This window comes from Anthonomus grandis, chromosome 14 (assembly GCF_022605725.1).
Source record: "Anthonomus grandis grandis chromosome 14, icAntGran1.3, whole genome shotgun sequence".
Classification (NCBI taxonomy): domain Eukaryota; kingdom Metazoa; phylum Arthropoda; class Insecta; order Coleoptera; family Curculionidae; genus Anthonomus; species Anthonomus grandis.
The window spans coordinates 13,340,566-13,364,885 of NC_065559.1; the positions used below are offsets into that span (position 1 = coordinate 13,340,566).

The 24,320-nt window shown below is 32.4% G+C and overlaps 1 protein-coding gene across 1 annotated transcript in view; it reads left to right on the plus strand.

The window, feature by feature from the left end:
* LOC126744648 (phosphoribosylformylglycinamidine synthase) overlaps window positions 1-24,320 on the plus strand; it is a 130,164-nt gene that overhangs the window by 33,483 nt on the left and 72,361 nt on the right. Inside the window, exons 7-11 of the mRNA XM_050452153.1 lie at window positions 2,831-3,097; window positions 8,015-8,111; window positions 8,171-8,262; window positions 14,516-14,655; window positions 14,717-14,838. Of these exons, the coding sequence (XP_050308110.1) occupies window positions 2,831-3,097; window positions 8,015-8,111; window positions 8,171-8,262; window positions 14,516-14,655; window positions 14,717-14,838 (718 nt within the window). The remainder of the gene's footprint in view (window positions 1-2,830; window positions 3,098-8,014; window positions 8,112-8,170; window positions 8,263-14,515; window positions 14,656-14,716; window positions 14,839-24,320) is intronic.

The following is a 24,320-nucleotide window of genomic DNA, read 5'->3' on the forward strand; positions in this document are numbered from 1 at the left end:
AACATTGTTATTCTTAATAATAAGGAACATTATATATTGGTAGATATTCTTTTTTGTGCCAAAAAATTACAAACGAAGCTTTTAATATCGTTATATTTATCGTTAAAAGTTATAACGACTTATTTTACTTAAACTTCATCATCTATTTCCACTTCATCCAAATCAATTCTGGGTGCATTCATACAAGCTAAATTGCATTTTTTACATAAAATGCCGCATTTTCGATTATACGAAGCACAAATACAGTTTGCTGTGCATAGATCTTTGCATTTGCAAAAAAAAGTAGCCATTAGGTGATCGGGCCCCGGGGGTTTTGTGTATGTTACTGAGAAAAGCTCATTGCCATTGGAAAACCACCCCCACTCAAGTGGGTCCAACTCATTTCCTCTCCAGCTTTGTAACTGTAAATACACTCTAAATACATGTTGCTTACAAGAGTATTCTGTGGGAGGAAGATTTGCCAAAGCAAAATTAGATCCTAAACCTTGTGTAGAGGTGATTTGTTTATAGCAATGAACTCTTGACTGATTAAGATTTTCACAGTTTTGGACGGGAAAAAATTTTAATATAAGTTTTTGTCCAACTTCACTTAGGACAGCCTTATTCTTATAAGGGGCATTAAAACTTTTGATAAAATCATACATTTCAAGATTATTTTTTAATACGTCAAATATTCTTTTTTTGCCCATTTTATATGGATATGAGGTAGTATCACATCCGGTAAATGCATGAATGAATAAAAGATTTTCACGGATCTGTTCTGAAAGCAAAATTTGAATTTTAAAAATATTTAGAAATTTATCAAGAGCTTTACTCGTGCTGGGTGCCCAAACCTATAGCTGGTGGTTAGACTTATTTGCTAAGTAAATTAAAATCACAATTAGATCTGTATCATTACCAAAGACTACTACATCTTGCGATTGACATTCTGTTATTGCGGTTAAGGCAACAACTCTGTCACAATCAGATTTCGTATGTGTGACTTTTATACCCTTTTCTTTCAACTTCTCGGCTAGGCAAGAAATAAACCTTTCTTTGTTCGAAGAATTGGATAGGAAGTCTGCTTGCGAGAAGTCCAGCGATGTGTTTTCCTGAAACTCAACCCTAGGCGTAATTTTTGATTGACGTCTACGATGTTCCTCGTCCTTGGTGGACTTTTCACTATAACCATCAAAAACTACCCAAGAGTTGAAACCAAAATTTTCAATAACATAATGGCAATAGATTTTAAATATATCGCCAAATGTTACTAATTTGGGCCAGACAATTTTATGTAGTAAGCAACCACCATCAATGACTGAAAGTGGATTTTTTAGTGTGTCGGGTTTCTCAAATTCAAAATTATCTTTACAAAGATGGGAAATCAGAACAGACTTATTCCCTTTGCGGAGTTTTCCTTGGCTAAAGAAATACGGAGGATAGGTACTTAGTTCATGTTCGAAAAACGTCTTCAAATCATTTTCGTTTCTCGTAGTGAGCAATACTCTATTAAAAAACTGTTGGGGATTTACGTCAACTAAGAATAGTGTAATTTTTTAATAAAAGAAAAGTGTAATTTTTTTTTTAACTTTTTTTGACAGAAATATAACCTGTCAAAATGGTTTTATATTTTTATTTCATTCTTTAGTGAGAAGCAAATATAATGTTTTTCACTTGACAAAAATCGGTTAATAAATAAGAAAGTTACGATATTTTAAAGAATAGTACCATCCGCCATCTTTAATTTAACATGGCGGAAAAAGCAAGCCTCCTAGAAGGTGTAACTTTTTTTTACTAAGTACTATTGATGGGTACTACCATCTGTAAAAAATTCAGCTTGATTGCAAAAACTTCTCCTAAAGGCCATTTTTTGAGCTAACTGCCCTGGCATACGTTTGAACAGGTCTAAACAACGCTCCGAATCACTTAACACGTCGTTTTTGATCGAATATGAAACTGAGGCACTCATTTTGACAAACATCTTCTAAATGTTCATATGGTATGAAAACATCTTCCAAATGTTCAATGGTAAAAACGCTGCTATCTATTCAGATAATCAGAAAAAATAATTTTGTGCACTTTTTTGACATTTTTCTGCGTGACAACCTCTTTTGGGAGACCATTTAAATTCGCGAAACCACTTTTCAGCCGTTGACTTGTAAATAATGAGGCAGAGTCCGGATAACACTTTTGAACCATTGAAGTACTTGAACGGTATTTTTTCCCATCAAGTAACAATGATAAACTAACATACGAAAAAACTAGCATCACATAAATAATTCCGAGTTAAGCACTGGTGCCTGAATTGTCGTAAAATTTGGCAGGAGTCTAAGACACAGAATCTTTAAAACAAGAGACCAGGTACTTGGTACTAAAGAACTGGCATAACGCGTCTGATGCCGTTCTCTGATTACTCCAAAGTCCGATACACTTAATCTGAAAGTCACAGTCAGATAAAATCACACAAAGTCTGATACACTTAATAATAAAGAAAGGGTTTCTTAAATAATTTAGCAATTGATGATCTGTTAAAAACTTGGGGTACAAGGTTAACAAAAACATTCCGATGATGGTATCTATTTAATACCAAATCTTATTTATATCTGAATTCCTAATATCATGCTATTAAATATATGTGTTTTATATTTTTTAAAAGTTGCTCTACATATTATCGACAGTGTATGAGAGTGTTAAGAAAATGTTGTTAAAAAAGTTTTTTTTTCAACTTTAACAGCCTGTAGCTGAAAAATTAACAGATATGTTGGTAATAACTTTTCTTCGTAAAAATAAATAGCCTGTATATTATCAACAACTAATAAAAAATGTGGGTTAAATTTATACATTTTTGCAGGTGTCCCATTAATGTAGTTGGTGAAGTAACAGATACAGGCTCGGTAGAACTAGCTCTCGATGAGTCTAAATCAGTTGTGCCATTCAATCTTAAATTGGATCACGTATTGGGTAAAATGCCAAGAAAAGTGTTTAAACTTGAGAGAAAAACGCCGATTCTACAACCGTTAAAACTGCCTCCGGCTACGTCTATATTCCAATGTTTAGAAAGAGTCCTAAGGTTGCCTTCTGTTGCCAGTAAGAGATATCTTACAAATAAAGTCGATCGGTAAGTTCAGAAAAATTGCATTTCTTCTTAAAAAAAATTACAATCATGTAGTTAAAATGTATTAACCAAGATTAAATTAAGTTGGATAAAGACTAGGAAAATAAATAAACTTTTCTTAGGTTAGGTTCCTAGACTTTTTCTTAAGTGTATTTGTAGAAACAGGTATGTAAGTTAACTTACGTCATTTACAAAAAGATTTATTTGCAGTATGAGTTTATACGTTTTTAAAATCTTTTTAATAATTAAGTTGGATAAATTTAAAATGCCTTCAACCGAAGAATGTTTATTGATATAAATAAAATTGAAATTCGTAAAATACAAAACAATTCTTAAACAAAGACTTAATACTTATATGTAATTAGGTTTACTTTTATATAATTTATATATACAAATGTAACTATCTACACATAGATATAAAGAAGTCAATAATTAAAGAATTACTTTATTTAGCAACTAGGAATGGGTTTGGCAGCTAAAACTGGTGTTAAAAAAAAGATTTATTAAATTAGCTTGTGTTAACTTGTGTTCAAGTTTGTAGTTGGTTATTTAACCATTATCTCGAGCGCCACCCTCAAGTTTTATGTGAATGAGGGACCACGGCCTATCGGGTAGCCTTTAAACAGTGGAGAAAGTAATTCATGTCTTCTGTGTGAGTAAAACAATAGGAAACATTGTAACAAAATCACATTTATTCCTCCCTAAACCTAACATGTCATTTATTTGCTAAAAATTCTTAATAAACCTTACATGCGGCCAAATTCAATACGGCACGGTGCGGGAAGAGGAGGGGTGCAATGAAAAGAACCCATATTGGTAAGCAAAATTTAAAAGCGATGCGGTTAATTATGGCAATGAACAAACGGATCAGATACAGCCCAGAGAAAATAAAGCATGAAACGGTCGGTATTAATCGGAATGGTAAGGGGTAAATCATCCACAGGATATGTAAGCGGTCTAATATATGAAAAATAAATGCAGTCGCTCGTAACCTTATTTAAAATGTCGGTAGGCGCGGTCTTAATCATGTAGGTAGTAGATGGCAATGTTGTCAGGTTGGGAATAACGGGATAATATTCAATGCAGGGTGCTACCTCGTAACGTCCGACACGTAGCCCTCTGCACTTTATTAAGGAGTCCACAGCGTTACACCGGTCCGGCACGCAACACCGTGTATTCTGTGGACACTAATAATGAGATAATGTCCAAGACATCAGGAATAGGAAAAACGGATTTGCCTACTATACTCACATGCTGGCAACAGCGGCGGAGCGATGTACGGTACTGTGGGATTACCTCGTTTGGTTATTGCTGGCGCTTCGGTCGGTTTTCTCCAGTGGTAGCGGACTACAGACTCAGCGGACTGCCCACTGCCGTTTTTTTTTACTTTTAAACTCACACACAAACTTACATTTTTATATCTAGTTAGCTCGTATCTTATTATATATAATAATAGATCTTAAAAGCTAGGCGGACTAAAACTAATAATATGTACAAAACACAATACTAATACTAATACTGGCTGCCGCATCTCGTGTGTCCTGGACTGGCGGACCTGCTGCGAGGGAGGGGGGGTTGCTGATCTGGACGGAGGTGGAGGGTTCGTCGGAGCAGGAAAGCCCACTGCCGGTTAGTGCATCGCATTATATAGAGAACGGACATGCGCGGTACTCTAACAGTACTGGTGGTACGGACACAATCGGTGCTAAGGTATTAAACGCGATGATAAATTAATAATTAACGCGGTCGCACGATTATTAACAAAATAGAAACTTTCCTAAATTTACTGGGCAAAGCTTACTGGTCGGTATGAATGTTGAAAATTATTAAATTAAGTTGGAAAAAGAACCGAGTAATTCTATAGATAAATAAGAGAATTACAGATAATTTAGTAACGTTACACGATAGAAATAGAAATTATAAAACACCGGTCTACACTAATTAGTTTGCTCCAAATTCATGCCTTTAATTCTTACTTAGCGCAGATTTAAGAATTTATTCAGTGAAATATTTTCTTCCTTGTTATCCGACACAAATGTATGCAATCGTTGTCTAAGCCTAAATTTTTAAGCTTTAAATTTATCGAAAAATTTAGTTGATTGAAGAAGATATTAAAAATTTTCAGCATTTTCGAAAACTTGTTCACGCCAATCCATCATATTTTCCAAAAACTTGAAAACTCTTAAATAATTAAATTCAAATCCTGATGCATGGCACTTCATATCGGCCGAGATCTTTTTAAAATATAGTGATACAATATTGGTCGTAACTCGTTCCTAATTTCCTATATAAAAATATCTTTATTATTTAGAAAATCACTGTATAATATCCGATTTACAATATCATCAAGTTCTCAAAAAACATCGATTTTTAGCATGTAAAAAACATAGAAATAACACATGCCGCAACAAAATTTTGAATGCCACTTCACCTAATAGTGATGGTGTAAACGAATCATATCTGCACAAGAACATTTAACGCAAACGCAAATTTTACATCTGTTTTAAGCTCTTCGCAAGTATTATTGGCCACATGATTCGGGATCTATTAACGCAACGGTAACCTAATATTTAAATATCCATGTCGCGCAACTCATGCACAAGTGGTATCGTCCTGTGGACCTTGCGCACCGCGTAAGCGCAGAATCAAATATTTAAAATAACAAGATCACGAAAAGGACAGTATTAAGAGTCAACTGGTGTGCCGGGCTTAATTGATTATTTATAATTTTTTTTATTATCTATTATTGATTAAAATTTGTAGTATCCATGGAAGTGTGATGGAACGTCCCTAGAGAAACCCACGAGTGCAAGTACTATTGATAAGTGCCCATGTTTGTTGTCATGTGTGTAGGGTACAATTTCCAGCCATTCTATTGATACAGTACAATTTAAATCTTTAAACCATTCTGCGTTAACATTTGATCACTTTGAGCCAGTTCTAATTAATCAATTATCAAAAATGATTAAATTTATTTTCCTTCATACATTTTGCACTTAGTCGTACGCATCAGCGCCGGTACGTCATCAGCTATCATTAAAATTATAAAAAATTAAATGTTATGTGATGTTATGTAAATTAAAAATGTTTTTGATTTGGTATGAAATCGTACCCCAAAAGGGGATTGGAATATATTTTTGATAGTCTCATTGTTTGATTATCAGATTTTTGTTTAAATGTTTATTTAAATTTTTGAAATAAATTTTATTGATTAATTTTAAAGGAAAGTGGTTGTTAAAAGCTCTTTGTTTTATAATATTTAACTCTATGTCAAAGTCAGCTTTATCTAGGGGAATCGAGAAAAGTCTAGAAAAGTGAGAATAAAAAGCTGCGAATTTCTGACTATTAGGATGATTTGAGTTATAAGGGATGGTACTGTCAGTGGAAGTAGGGTTACGGTATATTGAACATTTGATCTTGTTATTTATACGTATTAATTTAAGATCTAAAAATGCTAAAGATTCGTTGGTTTAAATTTTAAATGTAAAATGAATGCATGAGTGTAAAGAGTTTAAGAACGTGATACAATTTTGAAGATCGGAAAAATATCATCCACATATCGTTTGATAAAGAAAATGTGTTGAAAGAGGGGACTATTTTTTATTTTATTTTCCAAGTCTGACATAAACAACTCAGCTAGAAGAGGGGACAGGCTAGAACCTATTGTAATGCCTGTTTTAAGTTTTGTCTGGTTTATTTATAGTTATGTATTTATAGTTTATTTATAGTTAATTTGAAAAAAAAATTATTGTAAAACTAAGTCAACCAGAACAAAAAGGTTATCAATATGGACTTTTTCAAGATCAGTATCTTTTTTTAAGTAAGTCTGAAACTAAATATAAACAGTCCTCAGGAGGAATGCTAAGGATCAGGTTATTAACATCAAAAAATACTAGAAAAGATGAATCGAGTAGAATAGTATCTTTCAATTCTTAAGCTAGTTGAGTGGAATTTTTTATAGACTTTTAAACTTAGTGAGATAAAGTAAGGTGTGGTTGAGCCAAGAACTCAGCTTGTCACGTGGGAAGCCATAATAAGAAACCACTGGACGAATAGGCAATCATGCTTGTGAATCTTGGGCAAGCCGTATAACAAAGGGATGAATAGACGGATTGATAGGTGTGAGTTTAAATTTATTTGTGTTAAAATATTCTAAAGTTGTATCTACTTGTTTTGCTGTATTTTAGAATTCAACTAAAAATTTGTCAGTAGGACAGAGGTTGATAACTGGAAAATAATCTGTAGACAAAAAGGTTTCAACTTTTTCAACTTATTAAACCCTGTCCAAGATCATAAAACAGTTGCCCTTGTCTGCTTTAGTTAAGGTCAAGTTAGTAGTAGTGATCTTATTCTGTAAACATTTTAGCGTCTTAAGATTAGGGAAAACACTCGAGGGAGAACAGCTATTACGCCTATGATATGTGTTAATGACGCGAAGGGGTCATTTCATTAAATATTTGGGGTGTAGTAATCGAGTTTAAAAACTAGATATGTAAATCCCGTGTCAAATTATTTAAATACTGAAATTCTCTCTCCAAAACCAAAAATTTACTAAAAAATTGTTGAATAAACATATATTTAACGATAATAATATATTATGATGAGTTGCTTGGGAAACATATTAAATTTTGGTTTAAGAACTGTTTTGTATTTTATGAATTTAACTTTTATTTATATGAATAAACATTCTTTTTTAAAGGCATTTTAACTGTATTGAACTTTATATTAAAAAGAAAGATTTTAAAAACGTATGCACTCATATTACAAAAAATTCTTTAAATAAACGACATAAGTTAAACATATAACTTGTTTGCTAAAAGTAGATTTAAGTAAAAGTTTTTTGAATATAACATAAGAAAAGTTTACCTATTTTCCTAGCCTTTGTTAATACATTTTTAATTAAATTTTCTTTATTTATAGATGTGTTACCGGTTTGATAGCACAACAACAATGTGTTGGTCCTTTACATACTCCTTTAGCAGACGTAGCAGTTACTGCTATATCCCATTTTGGATACGTAAGTTTCTAGAATAATAATTCATAAGGTTTTCCACAGTTTATTTTTTTGATCTTTAGGAAGGTATCGCGTCTTCGATTGGAGAGCAGCCAATCAAAGGTTTAGTTAATATTGCAGCCGGTGCTAGAATGTCCGTGGTGGAAGCAATCAGGTAGGGTTAACATTGAACTTATTTTTTTTTAAATATATTTCTCATTCCTCAACACTACACACATACTTTTATAAAAGGTAAAAAACACGAAATCTACAGCATCACAAATATATTTAATAAAATAACGAAGGTTACAGACCTAAATAATAATTAAAATTATGTAACCTGAAAAAAGGAGAATTCAACAAAAACTTACCATAACATACACAAAACACCTGACATATAAGTAAACGAAGATTACAATAAAGTGACACTATCTATTCTATCACATATCTATTCTACCACACTATATATTCTAAAATTATAATTTTTCTAATAATAATTGTAATAACAAGAGTACCGGAATCGAATTCGAATTTGCCGTCCTATCGTTAGTGGTATGGTCTTTGGTACTTGACAGTACAGGATGTCCAAATTTGGACACTTTTATAGGTTGTATCCATCATTATCATCAGGGGGACTGTTTTCGCATTACTGTGCTTTCTTTATGAAACGAAATATGCCGTTATTAAAAACTTTACAGCTGACAATTTTTAAATAGCAGACATGTTTTTTAATCTACAGAGTGATTTTGAAAATTTTGGTACTTGTGTCTCCATTAATATTTAACATATAAAAAAAGTTAAAAAAATCTTTTTATAAGGGTTTTTTCATAAAACACGATTATGTTATTGGTTTTATTGTAATGATTTAGAATTTTGAGATAAAAGATAAATACTGTATATTTTTAGGGTGTCGCATCGAAAACGAAACAGAGGCATTTACTGGCAGTTCAGTTTTTTTTTTTGGAAAAACGCTTCGACCCGCCAGTTTTATTTTCGAGGGGGACACAAGTTTAGTAAAAAATCACGAACATGTGCACATGTGCAGCCCCCTGCACAGGCGGGGATGACACTACCCCTAAAATCTGAAATGGAAAGGAGGGTCGAGTGACGCCTTATTTTAAAGGTCTTTCAATTTTCATCATTATAAATCAAAAGTCATAAAAGTTTCTTACCAAAAAAGAAGTAGTTATAAATATAATTACATGAGAAAAAAAAATTGACAATTTTTGGTAAAAGGATTTGCTTCGCGATTATATAAAACCGATAGCGCAATTTGCGGGAAAAGTAAGGTCCCTTTATAATGATGTAAAATTCAGGTACTTCAATTTAGTAGGTTTGGGGACTAGTTGATTTAAATAAAACTATCATCATCATTAGTGGAGATCAATACATTTGGCAGCAAAGTAGTTTAAAGATGCAGAATGAACTGACCCGTCAGGCAAGAAAATGTTGGAAATGAATGATACTCCATGTAGTAATAAAGATTTTGCTCATAACCTTGAGCCGCACATTTTGCAATATTTGAGGAGTAATTTAAAGGCACTCATTCACAATTCTTTGCCGCAAAAACGTTGTTGGATAGATTCAACAAAAGAAATCCAAAGATGATAAGTCTGGCGATCTTGGGGGGGCCATCCTGTTGGCACATTAACCTATTCGCAATGTACCGCCGATCATTTTGATTTTCAATTATGACAGTTTATTCAGATTTTATGACGTCTACCAGTAATTCCAAACACATTTCACCGGTTCAATTTTCAGATAAGAAAAAGAGATCAACTGAAAAATGATCGGCAAAAATACCAGCCCAAACATTTAATTTTTGTTGAACTTAGTTAATTGACTGCTGTGTGTGTACCTCATGATAAACTCTGGGATTAGAATCAGACCAATAGTGGCAGTTATGACAATTTAGTAGGCCATTTAAGAAAAAGGAACATTCGTCTGAAAAGGAAATGTTAAATAGAAAATGTTCATCGTTTATAATTCATCGACTCATATCTTCACAAAATTGTAATCGCCGATCAAAATCGTCTACATTAAGTTCTCGTACAAGGTGAATTTTGTACGGATGAAAACTAGGGACCTTTAGAATCCGTTGGATACTACGTCGACTAACACCACACACAGTATCCAATTTGCGGGTACTTAACGTAGGATCTACATAAACTTGCCCTGAAACCCCCACTTCTATTTCTTCGTTCTTTATAGGATTTTCAATGTTGCGTTTTTTATTGGCGACTGATCCAGCTTTTAACTACGTAAAGTTCTAGAACATATTTTTGTTTCAAATTACTGTTCTCATGTCGTTCATTAAATGTGTGTGCTGCTCTATTAGAGCACTGATTATTTCCGGAAAATATTTTGATAATTTTAACCCTTTCTGCCATGGTTTATTTATCTATAAAGCGTTAAAAGGTATTTTGGCAACAAAGTTTGGTGGAATCAATGCTAAACTATGTACTAAGTTCCTATTTAAAATGAGTACACGATATTCCCTTCTTACCTTTCTTCAATAAACTTCTTTTTCCACAAAAAAAACAATATGCAATGCATAAGAAAAAGAAAAAGAACAAACCATGCAATGCAATAAGAAAAAGAACAAACCATGGACGTAGTGAAGAAAAGCACTAAGTTATTGAGTAAATGTTTTTAAGAAAATTTTTTTCTGAAAGTAGTACAAACTAATCTGATGTACCTATTTCTACTAAAGTCTACCTTAAGCTTTAAATCAATAAATCTCCAAAACTACTGAATTGAAGTACATGAATTTTACATCATTAAAATGGGAATATAAAGACCTTTAAAATAAGGTATCACTCGATCTCTCCCCCCTTTCCATTTAAGATTTTAAGGGTGCTGTCACCTCCGCCCAGGGGGCTGCACCCTCGCGGGTGTCTCCCTCGAAAACAAAATGAACGGGTCTGAGTGTTTTTCAAAAAAAAAAACTGAACTGCCAGTAAATGCCTTTGTTTCGTTTTCGATGCGCCACACTGTAAAACACTAGGCGCTTATTTTTAAAAGTGACCAAATAAAAGACAATTTTGTAAAATAATTAACGAAACGATGCCGTATTATTTTTAAGAATGCTCTGACAGAATGACAGATTCTTATGGAACACTCAATTTTAGAAAAAGCTATGTATATTAATTATTTTTTATATTTTTTTGCTTTTTGGAGAGTGTCTATGTGTCCTTAAATTCTGGAGAGTCCGCGGCGGCAGTGTTTTGCTTTTGGCTTTTTGGAGAGTGTCTATGTGTCCTTAAATTCTGGAGAGTCCGCGGCGGCAGTGTTTTACGATTTATCCAAGGCATTTGATTGTGTAGATCATGGAATACTGCTGTCTAAGCTCAATAATTATGGCTTTAGAGGTGTGGCATTGCAATGGCTGGAATCCTATCTGTCTAATCGTACCCAAAGAGTTGCAGTATCTGGATGTTTATCCGATTCCAGATCCCTTAAAACTGGAGTACCTCAGGGTTCAGTGTTAGGACCACTATTATTTTTGCTCTATGTAAATGATTTGGGTTCATTAAAACTGCAGGGTAAAGTGCTTCAGTTTGCTGATGATACCACCATTTTATGGAATCATAGAGATTCTGATAATGTTAGAGCCCAGGTTTTTAAGGATCTTAAGATTTTATCGGAGTGGTGTGCTGCAAACAGGCTTGTATTTAATGTGGGCAAAACCTTTATTATGGGATTTAAGTGTGACGTTCAGGGCCTTATGTTTAGTGAAAACTCCCCCTTGCAAAACAAAGAAAGCTGTAAGTTCCTTGGTATTACCATTGATGGTCGCCTTCGCTTCGAAGATCATATCCTAAATCTTGCATCAAAATTATCCTCTGGATGCTTTGCAGTAAGAATGGCGGGGCATGAGCTGGGAGGGGTAGTTGCACGTTCAGTGTACTTTTCTCTTATTGAGTCCTATCTTCGTTATGGCTTGCCTTTTTGGGGTTTAAGCAACAAGGGATTATTAAACATAATTTTTGTGATTCAAAAAAAGGTAGTTAGATACCTATGTTCCGCTGGGTTAAGAGATTCTTGTAAACCTCTCTTTGTATCTCAAAAAATCCTAACTCTTTTCTCTTTTTATCTTAGAAACAGCTACTCTTATTCATAAATGTCCTAAACCTCCCTCTAACACTGGTCATATGACTCGCCAGGTTAACGATTTTCTCTTACCAATCCCTACATCCTCCCTCACCAAGAACTCACTTATATACCTTAGCAAAAAAATTTACAACCATGTTCCTCTATGTATCAGACAAATTTTAGAAGTTAAGAAATTCAAAAAGGAATTACAATCACTTTTATTATCCAGGGCATATTATAGCCTTGACGATTTTTTTAATAATACCTTTTGACCTGTGCTCTGACATCATTTTAGTGTTTTAGTTTGTTTCCTATTAAATATTTTAATTTACTTCCTCTAAATTCTGTTTCATTGACAGCTTTACTTATTATTTAATCAAATTTATCAAAAAGATGCTTTTTTTTATTTTTTCAATCTGTTTTGTTATAATTATGTGTGTAAATTTTATGGTAAAATGTTTTAGATGTTATGTTTGTTTGAAATTTAAAGTGAATTTGGATTTTTTTAGTTTTCAGGATACTTGTACACAAGATTTTGTTGTCTTACGTAATATAGCACATTTTCTTTCTTTCTTTCTTTCTTTCTTTCTTTCTTTCTTTCTTTCTTTCTTTCTTAATCTTCTCCTTTTTAAAAATTATCTAAATATATGAAATTTATTAATGAAATATTGTATCCAAATATTTCATTAAATATGTTTAAATTATTTCCATTTACTTTTACGTAAATCTGACATCATTATTCTGGTAATGCATTTTATCACATTTAAAGTTATAATGGGAGGCGCACGCAATTTCTCTATAGCTGTCATTATTGATTGCTGTAATTGTTCAGAATTACAGCAAAAAAGTCCAAAATGGAAAGATCAGGCGATCTTGCTAGCCATCTCATGGAACCATTGGTTCCTATCCATTTTTGCTGAAGCGAATGCTCTAGGAATGGCCTAATAATATTAGCATTATGTCCTGGTGCACACATCTTGTTGAAAATATATGTTGTTTAAATTTGCCAAAGGAACATTGTCTAAAGGCTTGGGAACTACTTCTTGGAGTATGTTTAACTTCCGGTGTGATGTTAGCACCCCTTCAAATATTCTAAAAACTAGTTGCTTACCCAAAATAAAATATGCAACGATAAACCCGATGCTGGTTTGCTGTTGACGTTCAAGAGTAATATGAGGATTTTCTTGGTGCCAATGTGCCTGCTATTATGCCTATTAAAGATTCCATCTGATGAAAAATAAGCTTCATCGCTTCATATTACAAATCGGCCAACGTTAATATTCAATTGTGTCTCGGCAATATACCAATAACAAATAAGTAAGGGACAATCGGCGTCTCCAGGTTGTAACTGCTGAACAATTTTTTTCTTGTAAGGGTAAAATTTGTGTGGTCTTAGAATCGAATAGGCCTGGCTTTTCTTACTTCAGACTCAATGACTCGATGTAGATGGATTTGCAGCTACGCATGCCAAAAGATTAATTTCACCCAACTGAGTCTCTTTTTGATATTTTTTTGGCCTTGCGTTCAAAAAGGCGCCAGAATTAATTAGATTTTCTTTTTTAATAAAAGTTTAAAAAATCTGTCGGGAAAAGGTTGTCTTCTCTCGGGATAAATACAAGAGGTAATGCAACTCGTTAATAAGTAGATATGTAATGAATAAAAAAATTATAGGTACCTGTTAAAATATAAGTCTGTTGTCGGGAGGGATTTTTCATTACATCTTATGTAGCACACTAGCTTATCATATTTTTCAAAGTTTTCGTAATTTCTTTGTGATCTTTCGTAATTGTGAATCTAAATAAATGCAAATTGCACTGCCCAACTAGAAAGATACATTTTTTTAAATTGATACATTTTTAATTATCTGTCATTCTGCCGTGGCCTTCTTACAATGCGGTATTGTTTCCATAGAGATGCATGACTGATGATAAAATTAGAATAATAGGTAATTATTTTACATTTTACGAAAATTATTTCTTATTTCTTATGACTGTTATATATTTTTAAAAAGGAAAAAATATGGCGGATTTTTCTATTTAAAAATATACAGGCGTTTCCATTTAAGAAAATGTAAGTTATTTTTTATCCCAAACTCCTAAATTATTACAATCAAATAGATTATCGTATTCTACAGAAAAAAACCTCGTCAGAACCATTTTTTACTTAAAAGAAATACAGTGACCCTTAAGTTCAAATAACTTTCAAAACTATCGTCAAGGTCAAATCCAATGGCACCAAAAGGTGAGCCCCATCGCCGTGAAACTTGTGTATGTCACCCTGTATATTATTTAAAAAATTAAACTTTTATTGTTAACATGCTGTATTTCTTGCAGTAACTTAGTATTTGCCGGAATCTCCGATCTGAAAGACGTAAAATGCAGTGGAAACTGGATGTGGGCCGCCAAATTGCCGGGAGAGGGTGCTGCCTTATATGATGCCTGCAAAGCTATGTGTAGTTTAATGTCAGAACTAGGTATTAATTATTGATACAATAGAGTTTAATTTTTTATCACTTTTATTTCTTTTGATGTTAGGTATTGCTGTTGATGGTGGAAAAGATTCCTTAAGTATGGCGGCTAGAGTAGGAAAGGATACAGTTAAAGCTCCTGGTACATTAGTAGTTTCTACGTATGCTCCGTGCCCAGATATTAGAAAGGTATGTAAATGTGTAGCATTTCAAGAATTTTTTTTTTGTTTCCTTAAAAATAAAAAAAATATCCAGCAGATTTAATAAATTATTTTAAATTAAATTTTGCGTTATCTAGGATTCCGTTATTTATTTTCTTAAATTTGTGTCAAACTTTTGATTGTGACAGTCAAGACAAAAAAAGCATTTACTTTTCTTTGTTTCTTCTTGTCCAATTTATGGTAAGTTTACGTTAATCGGTTAAGAATGGTTATGATATGTTCCCATAATAGACATCTCTTTTGGTCGAGTTGTGTTTTGACTGACGAAAGAAAGATACACTTTCGGTTATAAGAAAATCCGCTTCATTAAGTTAATAAGTCTCGTTCACATTGCAGACGTTGTTTTATATGAGTTTAAAATATTATCGTCATATTTTTTTTCCTTAGGTATTTTTATTTTATTGTCCATTTAAGTTATTATCACTCTGTTCTCATCTTTAAGTTATTTACAGTTTTCGTATTTTCTTTGGTGATTTTCTTAAACAAAAAGGATTTATTAGCTTCTAAGAAATTATGCATTCTAAGTAAATTAGTTTTGATTTACACTTACTTTAAATGAGATATCTGGGTATTTTCACGATTAATTAACAAAAATAATTATTAATATCGTTATTTGATACACTTTATTTTAATATAAAATGTTAGACTTTGCAAAACTATTCATTTTGCAAGTTCTAATTAAGACGTAAATATAAAATAATTTAAATGAATTAATATACAGTAGTGAAAAAATGTAGAGCAACATTTAATAAGTTGCTAAAATAAAATATTAGATGATGACTTTTAGCACAGATTTAACTAGCTAACGCAAGTTAGCTAGTTAACTCTGTGCTTTTAGCATAAAATTTCTGTAGATAAAAACATATGGTACTTATAAATGGTTTGCCAATAAAAACTGTTAATTCTTATCTCGTTTTACCAAGGGACACAAAAAAGAATACTTCAGAGTGGAAAAAAGTAAAGCAAGATTTTTGAAATATTTCTCAAATCATGCAAAATATTTTACTTAGTGTTAGTTTAAACTGATAAGTTGCCGGTATTTGGCTGCTTAAGATGCCTCGCGGTAAACATTTATCTGTCGATATTAAAAATAAAATTGTTGATTTATACAAAAGTGGTCAAAAGCAGATTGCTATTGCAAAGACATTTAGGTTACATAGATCTATCGTGTCTCGTATAATTAAGCAGTTTCATATAAATAGCGATTTATCTGTTAAGAAAAAGTCAGGGAGACGTAGAAAAACCACTCCATATACCCATAAACAAATTATCAAAATTGCTAAAAATGAGCCTTTTCTGGGATCCAATAAGATAAAGCACCGCATATCCGAAGAGCTTGGAGTAAACGTGACTTCGAGGACGGTGAGAAATAGACTATTAGAGGCCAAGTTATTTGCCAGAAGAGCTGCCAAAAAACCGCTGCTGTCAAAAAAAAATAGACGTTCCCGTTTAAGTTTTTCCAAAACGCATCCACATTATACAGAGCATGATTGGAAAAAGGTAATTTGGAGCGATGAATCCAAGTTTTGTTTGTTCAAAAGTGATAGAATTGTGTATGTTAGACGCCTTGTCAATGAAAGACTCAACACCAAGTATACTTGTCCAACAGTGAAACATTGTGGTAGAGCAGTAATGGTTTGGGGATGCTTTTCGGGCTATGGTATGGGCCCCCTGTATAAAATATAAGGTATATAATGGACCGGTTTCAATATAAGGACATATTAGAGAGCCAAATGATTCCATATGCTGATGATACTATGCCTTTAAGACATTTATTTCAACAGGACAACGATCCCAAGCATTCTTCTCGGTTCGTAATTGCTTGGTTTAGAAAGGAAAACATTAATGTAATGGAATGGCCTTCACAATCGCCTGATCTCAATCCAATTGAAAATCTGTGGGACATTTTAGATTCCAAAATCAGAGGAAAATCTTATAAAAATCAGCAAGAATTGTTTGAAGCATTGAAGGAAGCATGGGTGAATATGGATCCAGGGATTATTTCTAAGCTAATAAGATCTATGCCAAAACGTTGTGAAGATGTAATTAAGAATAACGGGTACTTTACAAAATATTAACCTATGTTTTTTTTTATTTATTAGAAATGAAATAAAAACGAATATTAAAAAATGTTGCTTTACTTTTTTCTACCTAAAAAATATTTTTTTAATACAAAAATACTAAGGACAAGTTAACATGTTTTTTTTTTTCTTAACATTAAATTGCTTGTGTAATAATAAATTACTGAAATTAATTTTACTTCTGGTTTACATTCACTGCTTGAAAAAATTAAGTATTTTCAAATGTTGCTCTACTTTTTTCCACTACTGTATATATAATCACTTTTTTGGTCACTCAATTTTTTTTTCAAAGTTACTATTATCTCGTTTCGTTTTCACAAAGTGTTTTTCATGCAGCATGACTTCCACTATCATATCGATATTTTTCATGAAATATCGATATAAAATAAATTTCGCGGTTTGGAGAAATAATATTAATTTTGCATTTGATTTTTATTAATTGCTGACTTGTTTTCAATATATTTTAATTCCGGAAATTTTTTGTGATAGAAGGAAAATAATTTGATAAAGGTATTGAAAAACACTCGATATGAAATTATAAACAATTTAGAAAAATGGCACTTGATGTAAGAAGAATACTTAGACAACTGAAGGTTTAAGAATCACTCCTCTTAAATCCACAATAGTGCCATTTACCAACAGGCGGAAACTAGAGGGCTCACTGCCAGTTAGAGTAATTATATTGGGAGACAAAATTTTAATTCTTGGGGCTAATTTTGGACTCTTGAGTTAAGTTGGTAACATTTGGATAAACAATCAAGCGTTCAGAAACTATTCATAAGGTTAATGCATTGGATCAAGACGGTACATTACGTATGCAGCTCTGCTGTGGTAGTCGAAAACAATTAAAATTAAAGCCAGGCACAAGCTGAGCAAAATACAAAGACTACCTTTTTTAAGGTATAATAGGGGCCATAAAAACTATGTCGACAGTATCCATAGAGCTGTGGTACTGCACTTACCACCACTTAATTTGATTATTCAAGGGAAACCCAGACTGTGATTACAGTGGATAGAATATAGCAACATTCCAGACAAAAATCTTTGGAATAATAGAGTCTATAATAACAAGTGTATCCTAATAATGTGCCAAATCCCTGGAGCTAAATAAGCTGGGAACACTAACAATGTAAAACTTGTAAAGGTACCGGGACACGGCGGGGGTACCAAGAAATGAGAAAGCAGATAAATTTGCTACAACAAGATCTGAAAGTGCCTTTATTTGATCAGAGCTTTTATTGGGGATGAAAAGAACAATATCACAAAGCATACCATACGCAGGAAAATACGAACATGGGTTTAGAGACAACACCAAATTCACTTTAGGAGAAAATCGCCTGAAACGTTCTAACTTTTGGAAGGCACAAGCTGGAAACAACTATAGTGTCTCAATAGAATTGGTGGGTAGAACGAAGACCTTGCCTGATGTCTTTGCAAAACGAACCAGAAAATGCCCGATACTTAACCTGTTGGCACTGTGACGTAGAAGGCAGCAAATATTTAGTAAGGAGACATTAAACTCAGATAAACTAAACACCGCAGTAGCAAAAGAGCTGTACGAGCTAGGGAAGTGCAGCGAAGTGTTTGGCTAGGAAGAATAGATAAGTAATGAGGCAAGCACGATCAGTCTATTACAGGCTGAGGTGCATAAGAATGAGGGCTGGGCGAGCCTCAGGAAGAAAAAGAAGAATACTGCTTAGTACTATTAATAAATCTTACAGTACAATAAAATACACCAATATTCTATTTAAACTTGACGGTGTTTAAATCTGACGAAATATGTTTTTAATAGATATATTTTTAATAAGGAAGATTTTTTAAGAAGGAAGTCTTTTCTCCCCAAATGAAATGCCAATATTGTTTTAAGAGTATTGTTTGTCGTAATCACAGTATAACAATAAACCAGTACGTCGACTCTCGGACATATCATTCATAATAGCTCACGGCGTTTCGTGACCTTCAAGCTAGCCGTTTTTACTATGCGGGCAAAATTTTACGATATTCTCAGCGCAGTGACGCGACGCCGCCGCACGGTTTATATTTAAAAAAAATTTTAATCCTCATTTATTGTTAATAAAATAAAAATATATACAATTTAAGCTCATCAGCACTTCAGCATAAGGTTATTTTCTTTGGCTTCAAATAAAAAAACAATTTTTATTCAAAAACATTTTTATTTATTTTGCCATATTAACAACTTTTCTTTCTTATTAGATTTAAAGTTTTTATCAATAAATTTTAATATATAGTACAAACGTGCTCTAAAAAAAAGCCTTAATAAATAATTTATCGGAAATTGGTCACATGGGTGATAAAACATTACATTTTCACTTAAACCTATTAAGCTAGCAACTATATTAATTTCTGTTGCAAGTCTTTTGAAAAATTGCTTCCAATCTTGAAATATATGTAATAAAATCTTTATGAGGCATTTTCAACTCTCCAAAATCATCTAAATTTTTATTTTCATAGGCACGTAAATAACAATAAACACTTGTTTCTTCAATATTTTCATATATTTTTGAATATGCCTCACAAAGATTGCAATTATGCATCTCGCAAAATTTTTTTATTAGATACCCAGCAAAATATCTAACAAATTTTTTTTCTAATAAACTATTTTTTTGATAATCGCTAGTCAGTTTACAAGGTTTTTTTTGCAAATCTATACTCGTTTTAGTTGAAACATTTTGAAATATTTGTTCTTCCGTAAAATTTTTTAATAATAATAAATAAATAATATCTTTATTTAGCAAAAGCTACATTCAATAAAAACATAAATAAAAATAAAGTAAAAGTATAAGTTGGCCATAACTATATCAGGACACTCCGGTTTGTCCATGGATGATCTCGGTAATCCAGAAACATCATCCCGGTTCCAGAAATATCCTGTCAGAGGTAGACCATAAATTAAAACTAGACTTAAGCTAAACATTATTTTAAACATTATTTCCTTTCCCACTTATTAAAAGCACAGTTAATTGTTGTTTGCCTTATAATAATGAAAATAATGTCGACTCAGGTTGATCGAGTCGGTTGCAATCAGCCGATGTGGCTGATTGTAACCGACTGTGGCGTGGCTGATAGTGGGTCAATTCTATACTGTGGCAAGTTAAACAATAATGTTGAACAGAACTGTAAATGAGGAAGTGAGAAAATCTGAAAAGGAAATGAAAAAAAGGAAGAAAGAAAAATAATAAATCTACAGCCTTTAAAAAAATTTCTGCCTCACCATTTGCACAGTTTTGACCACCCGAAATAAATAATTTTGTATAAAACAATTTTTTAAAAGACCTTTTAAACTGTATTGCAGTTGGATTTCTACAATTTCCATTTTGTTGTCTAATTATCCCAAAAAAATTTTCAAGGCAATCTTGATTTAGTCGGCGTGTTAAGAGGAATGAAAAATCATTATTTTTTAATTGAGACCATAGCTGTAAAAGAGAATTTATAGAAATACAAAAACCATTAATAAATTTAACTTTTTTTGTGCCATTTTTCCCGTCCTTTTTATTAATAAGTTTAAGATTTTTAAACATATTTAAGCACCTAATTAAAAAATCAATCTGATAATCTAAACCTTTAAAGGGAAGGTTATACTTTTTAGAATTTGTACACGAACTTGAATTAAATATATCAAAGCTTATCTATAGTGTCGATAAATTCGGCTGTATGTTTTGCTTCTTCGGGTAAAGCACCAAACTTGCATGAACTGTACTGCTAAATAATTGAGTGGCATATTTTACTTTCATTTTTTCGAAGCTGCTGGGATAAATATGTGAGCGTATAAGTTTAGGAGCGGACCGAATGGGATATTTTTTTTCCTGCTCATAAAATTTTTTGATAAATTTCCATGAAATTAAATTATCACCTAGAAAAAAATTATGTGTTATCGGCATATTTCTTAAAACTTTGACAAGGTGTGGTATATCAAACATAAAAAATATTTGCTGTTTGTCTACATAAAAAAAAGATTTTTCACGGGTTATTTTCAAAATGTTTTTTAATTGGATATTGTTAGATCCCATATCAGAAATTAAAACAATAACGTTAAGGCCAATTTCTTTTAATTTTTTAATTGCTTCCTTAATTATATCGTGTAGGGTTTTGCCCGGACATGTGGTGTTATAATAGGAATACGCCAAAGGTTGTTTCCAATTCGAGGAAATGCCTCTGACCATTAAAGCAGTTGCTACTTTAGCTGTCTTAAAGACGCTTGTTTTTCCTGTATGTTCTAACCCGATAATATAATCCAATGCATGATTATAAAACAAATTGGCCTTAATGTCTCATCAACGCATAATACACAAAACTTTTCATGAGAGGCTAAAGAATCGACTTTTAATTTTAAGGTTTTGAATACGGCATCATTATTTAAACCGCAAGATATTTTTAAGCCCCTAAATAAAGTCCCTAAAGTTTGTCGACTAGGGAAACAAAATAGTTTCTTTAAAAAGTTCGATATAATTGAGGTCTAGAAAAATAAATTGATAAACACTCATTTTTATATTCGTCAGTATACCTTCGACTCCTTGGTAAATGCTGTGATAATTTTAATTGTGCGTTAATAAAATCAGCTAGCTCGCTATTATTATGACAAAATTTACAAATAAGTTCTTGTAATTTACTTAAACTAATAGAATCAGAGGCTTTGTCAAGTTGATTTTTTAATTCCTTATTCTCCTGAATTAAACAGTCATTTTGTTTCTTAAACCTAATACCTTCAGTTTTTAACTCGCTACACATATCGGACAATTTTTTTTTCCTAGGAGTTGAACAAGTTGATTTTTGGCTAGTTTGAATACTGCGACTGAAAGATTCATTTGGTGAAGACTGTACAGCAATACTGCGTAAAGTGTCAGGAGCTCGGTCAGGAGTTTCAGACTGCGTAGCAATGCTATGTGATATGCCACGAGTTTCATACTGCACATCAGCAATACTTTGTGAATTGCTAGGAGTTTTAGACTGTTCTGCAATGCTATGTGAAGTTTTAGAAGTTTCAACATCTAATTTAGGGATTTCAACTTCCATACTAGTTGTTCCTTTTAAACAAAAAAATGCAAATTAGTAATTAAGTACTTAAGACTTTAAAATAAGGTCAATTTCAAAGAGGGAACTTGGTTCTTGGAATTAGATATAGCTATTATATGGACCTATATAAAAAAATATTTTTTTTTTAAATATTTGCATTTTTAACCAGTACCTTTTACCCAAGATAACTGAATAAATAAATTTAATATTAAACATATAAATTTTTTTTGCATAATGTGTAAACCCATCAATACCCGACCATCCCTAATGATTATCATAAAAAGATACAAATAGAGGTACCTATTCTTTTCAAAGGGTATTTCTGAGAACCAATGGGATTAAATTATTAATAATTTCTTACCCGCTGTAGTTATTGAGGGCATGTTAAAGATTGTGGGTATAGCTGTATTTTGAAGGATTTGCCTTTCTTTATGTTGTTTAAACATACGGGGCTCAAAATGAGAGGCACATAAACGATAACTTCATTTTCATTTGCTTTGCATTTGCTTTGGGTAACAAGTCAACCCTGTTGCAAGCCTCAAGCCACACTTTTGCCCTACAATAAAAATAAAAACTGTTACCTACTATACTATACTACCTATAATATTAAAAAATTAAAATAGGTACAATGATTATGTATAATTTGTCTATTCTTACCGGTCTATGTTTTTGGGAAAACGATGAAATTTCTCATTACTATTATAAGTTTTTTTCATACAACGCTTATAGGCACAAACAACTCCCGATTTCTGCTTCACTTTCACTATTTTAAACAAAATTTTTTTCATCCAATACGCGCCGCTAATGATCTCTATGCCGTCGCGTCGCTTCGGTCGATCGATCGATCCCAACTGAGTGAATGAAATAGGTGTAGAAATCTAAACCTATTGCGCTCAAGGTCCCTGACGCTCGGCCCACCGAGTCGGAGAGTCGACGTACTGGTTTATTGTTATACTGTGTCGTAATCATGGGTCTCTAAAATATTAACACACGATTTAATAGTCAGAACAAAAGTCTTTCTTTCTAATTTAAAGAAAAATTTTATGCTCAGAGGTCAGGCTATAGGTTCAAGTTTGTCTCCATTTATTGCAGAAGTTTTCATGCTCTTTCTTGAGAAAAAGATCTCAGAATGACTTTCCTTTAAAAAGTCCATCAAGTGTTTGTAGAGATATGTGGATAATATTTTTTTAAATCTTTACCGGATCTGATGATGGGTAAAAGGATTTTGTAAAAATATCACTCTATTAAATTTCTATGTGAAAAAAAAATGAAGACTCATAATCTCTTTCTTTATTCATTGACTAAAAGATCAAGTACCAATTTACGTGAATTCGCGATTTATAGAAAACCTATAGCAACTGATAGTGTAATTCACTTATCTTCCAACCATTCTATTAACCAAAAATTTGCTGCGTTTAAGTCGTTTCACAGACTTTTCAACATTACTACTATTCCTTCTACAAACAACTTTCAGAAGGAACTTGATACAATTTATCAGGATAACGGATATCCTGACAACACCATCAATAAAATATATTCAAAACTTTAAAATAAATTCTTAAATCAAAAAGACACTAAAGAAGTCGAATACCGAAGTATCACATTTTATGACAAAATATCAAATCAGGTGTTTAAGAGCTTTCAGAGAAATTGTAGTTGAAAATGAAATGTTTGTTTCAGGACCTTAAACTCCTCGTCCATGCATATTATTAATACCAAAGACAAGAGTCCTGTCACTCACAGATCTGAAGTTTTCAGACTAAAATGGTCTCATTCTGACTATAATGTGTGCTACATCGGTCAAAGCGAAAAGAGAATAATTATGTCTGTATCAACAAACAAACCAAGTTCCATTCTCCCCAATTCTCATTACTTATATTTAAAACTTTTCCTTTGAAATATAATACTTTAATTTATGTTTCATTTCATCATCTTTACTTAATACGTCTTATTTTATTCAGTTCATTCAGAGGTTGAAGGACGACGCCTTTTCACGGGAGGCACAGCAATGAGGCCGGTCAGATAACTGTCTTGATCATCCTTTGTCCTCATATTGTTGAACTCGGCAATAAGACGCCTTCTTTTGGTTTCAACAACAAAATCAAAGTACTGCATTCATTTACATGCACAGTTACTACAAGATGCCAGTCGGAGCTTCTTTATAAAATTTTTCATGGGTCCGTGTATTTTCCTTTTTTTGGTGTAGTTTTCTAGTTCATTTCGTTCACAACCTACATAACTACTTGAGTCACTTTCCATTGTGATTAATTGCTCAACGCTGCCAATAACGACGATTTACTTAGAACAGATTTACTAAGTATTACGAAAATAATATACA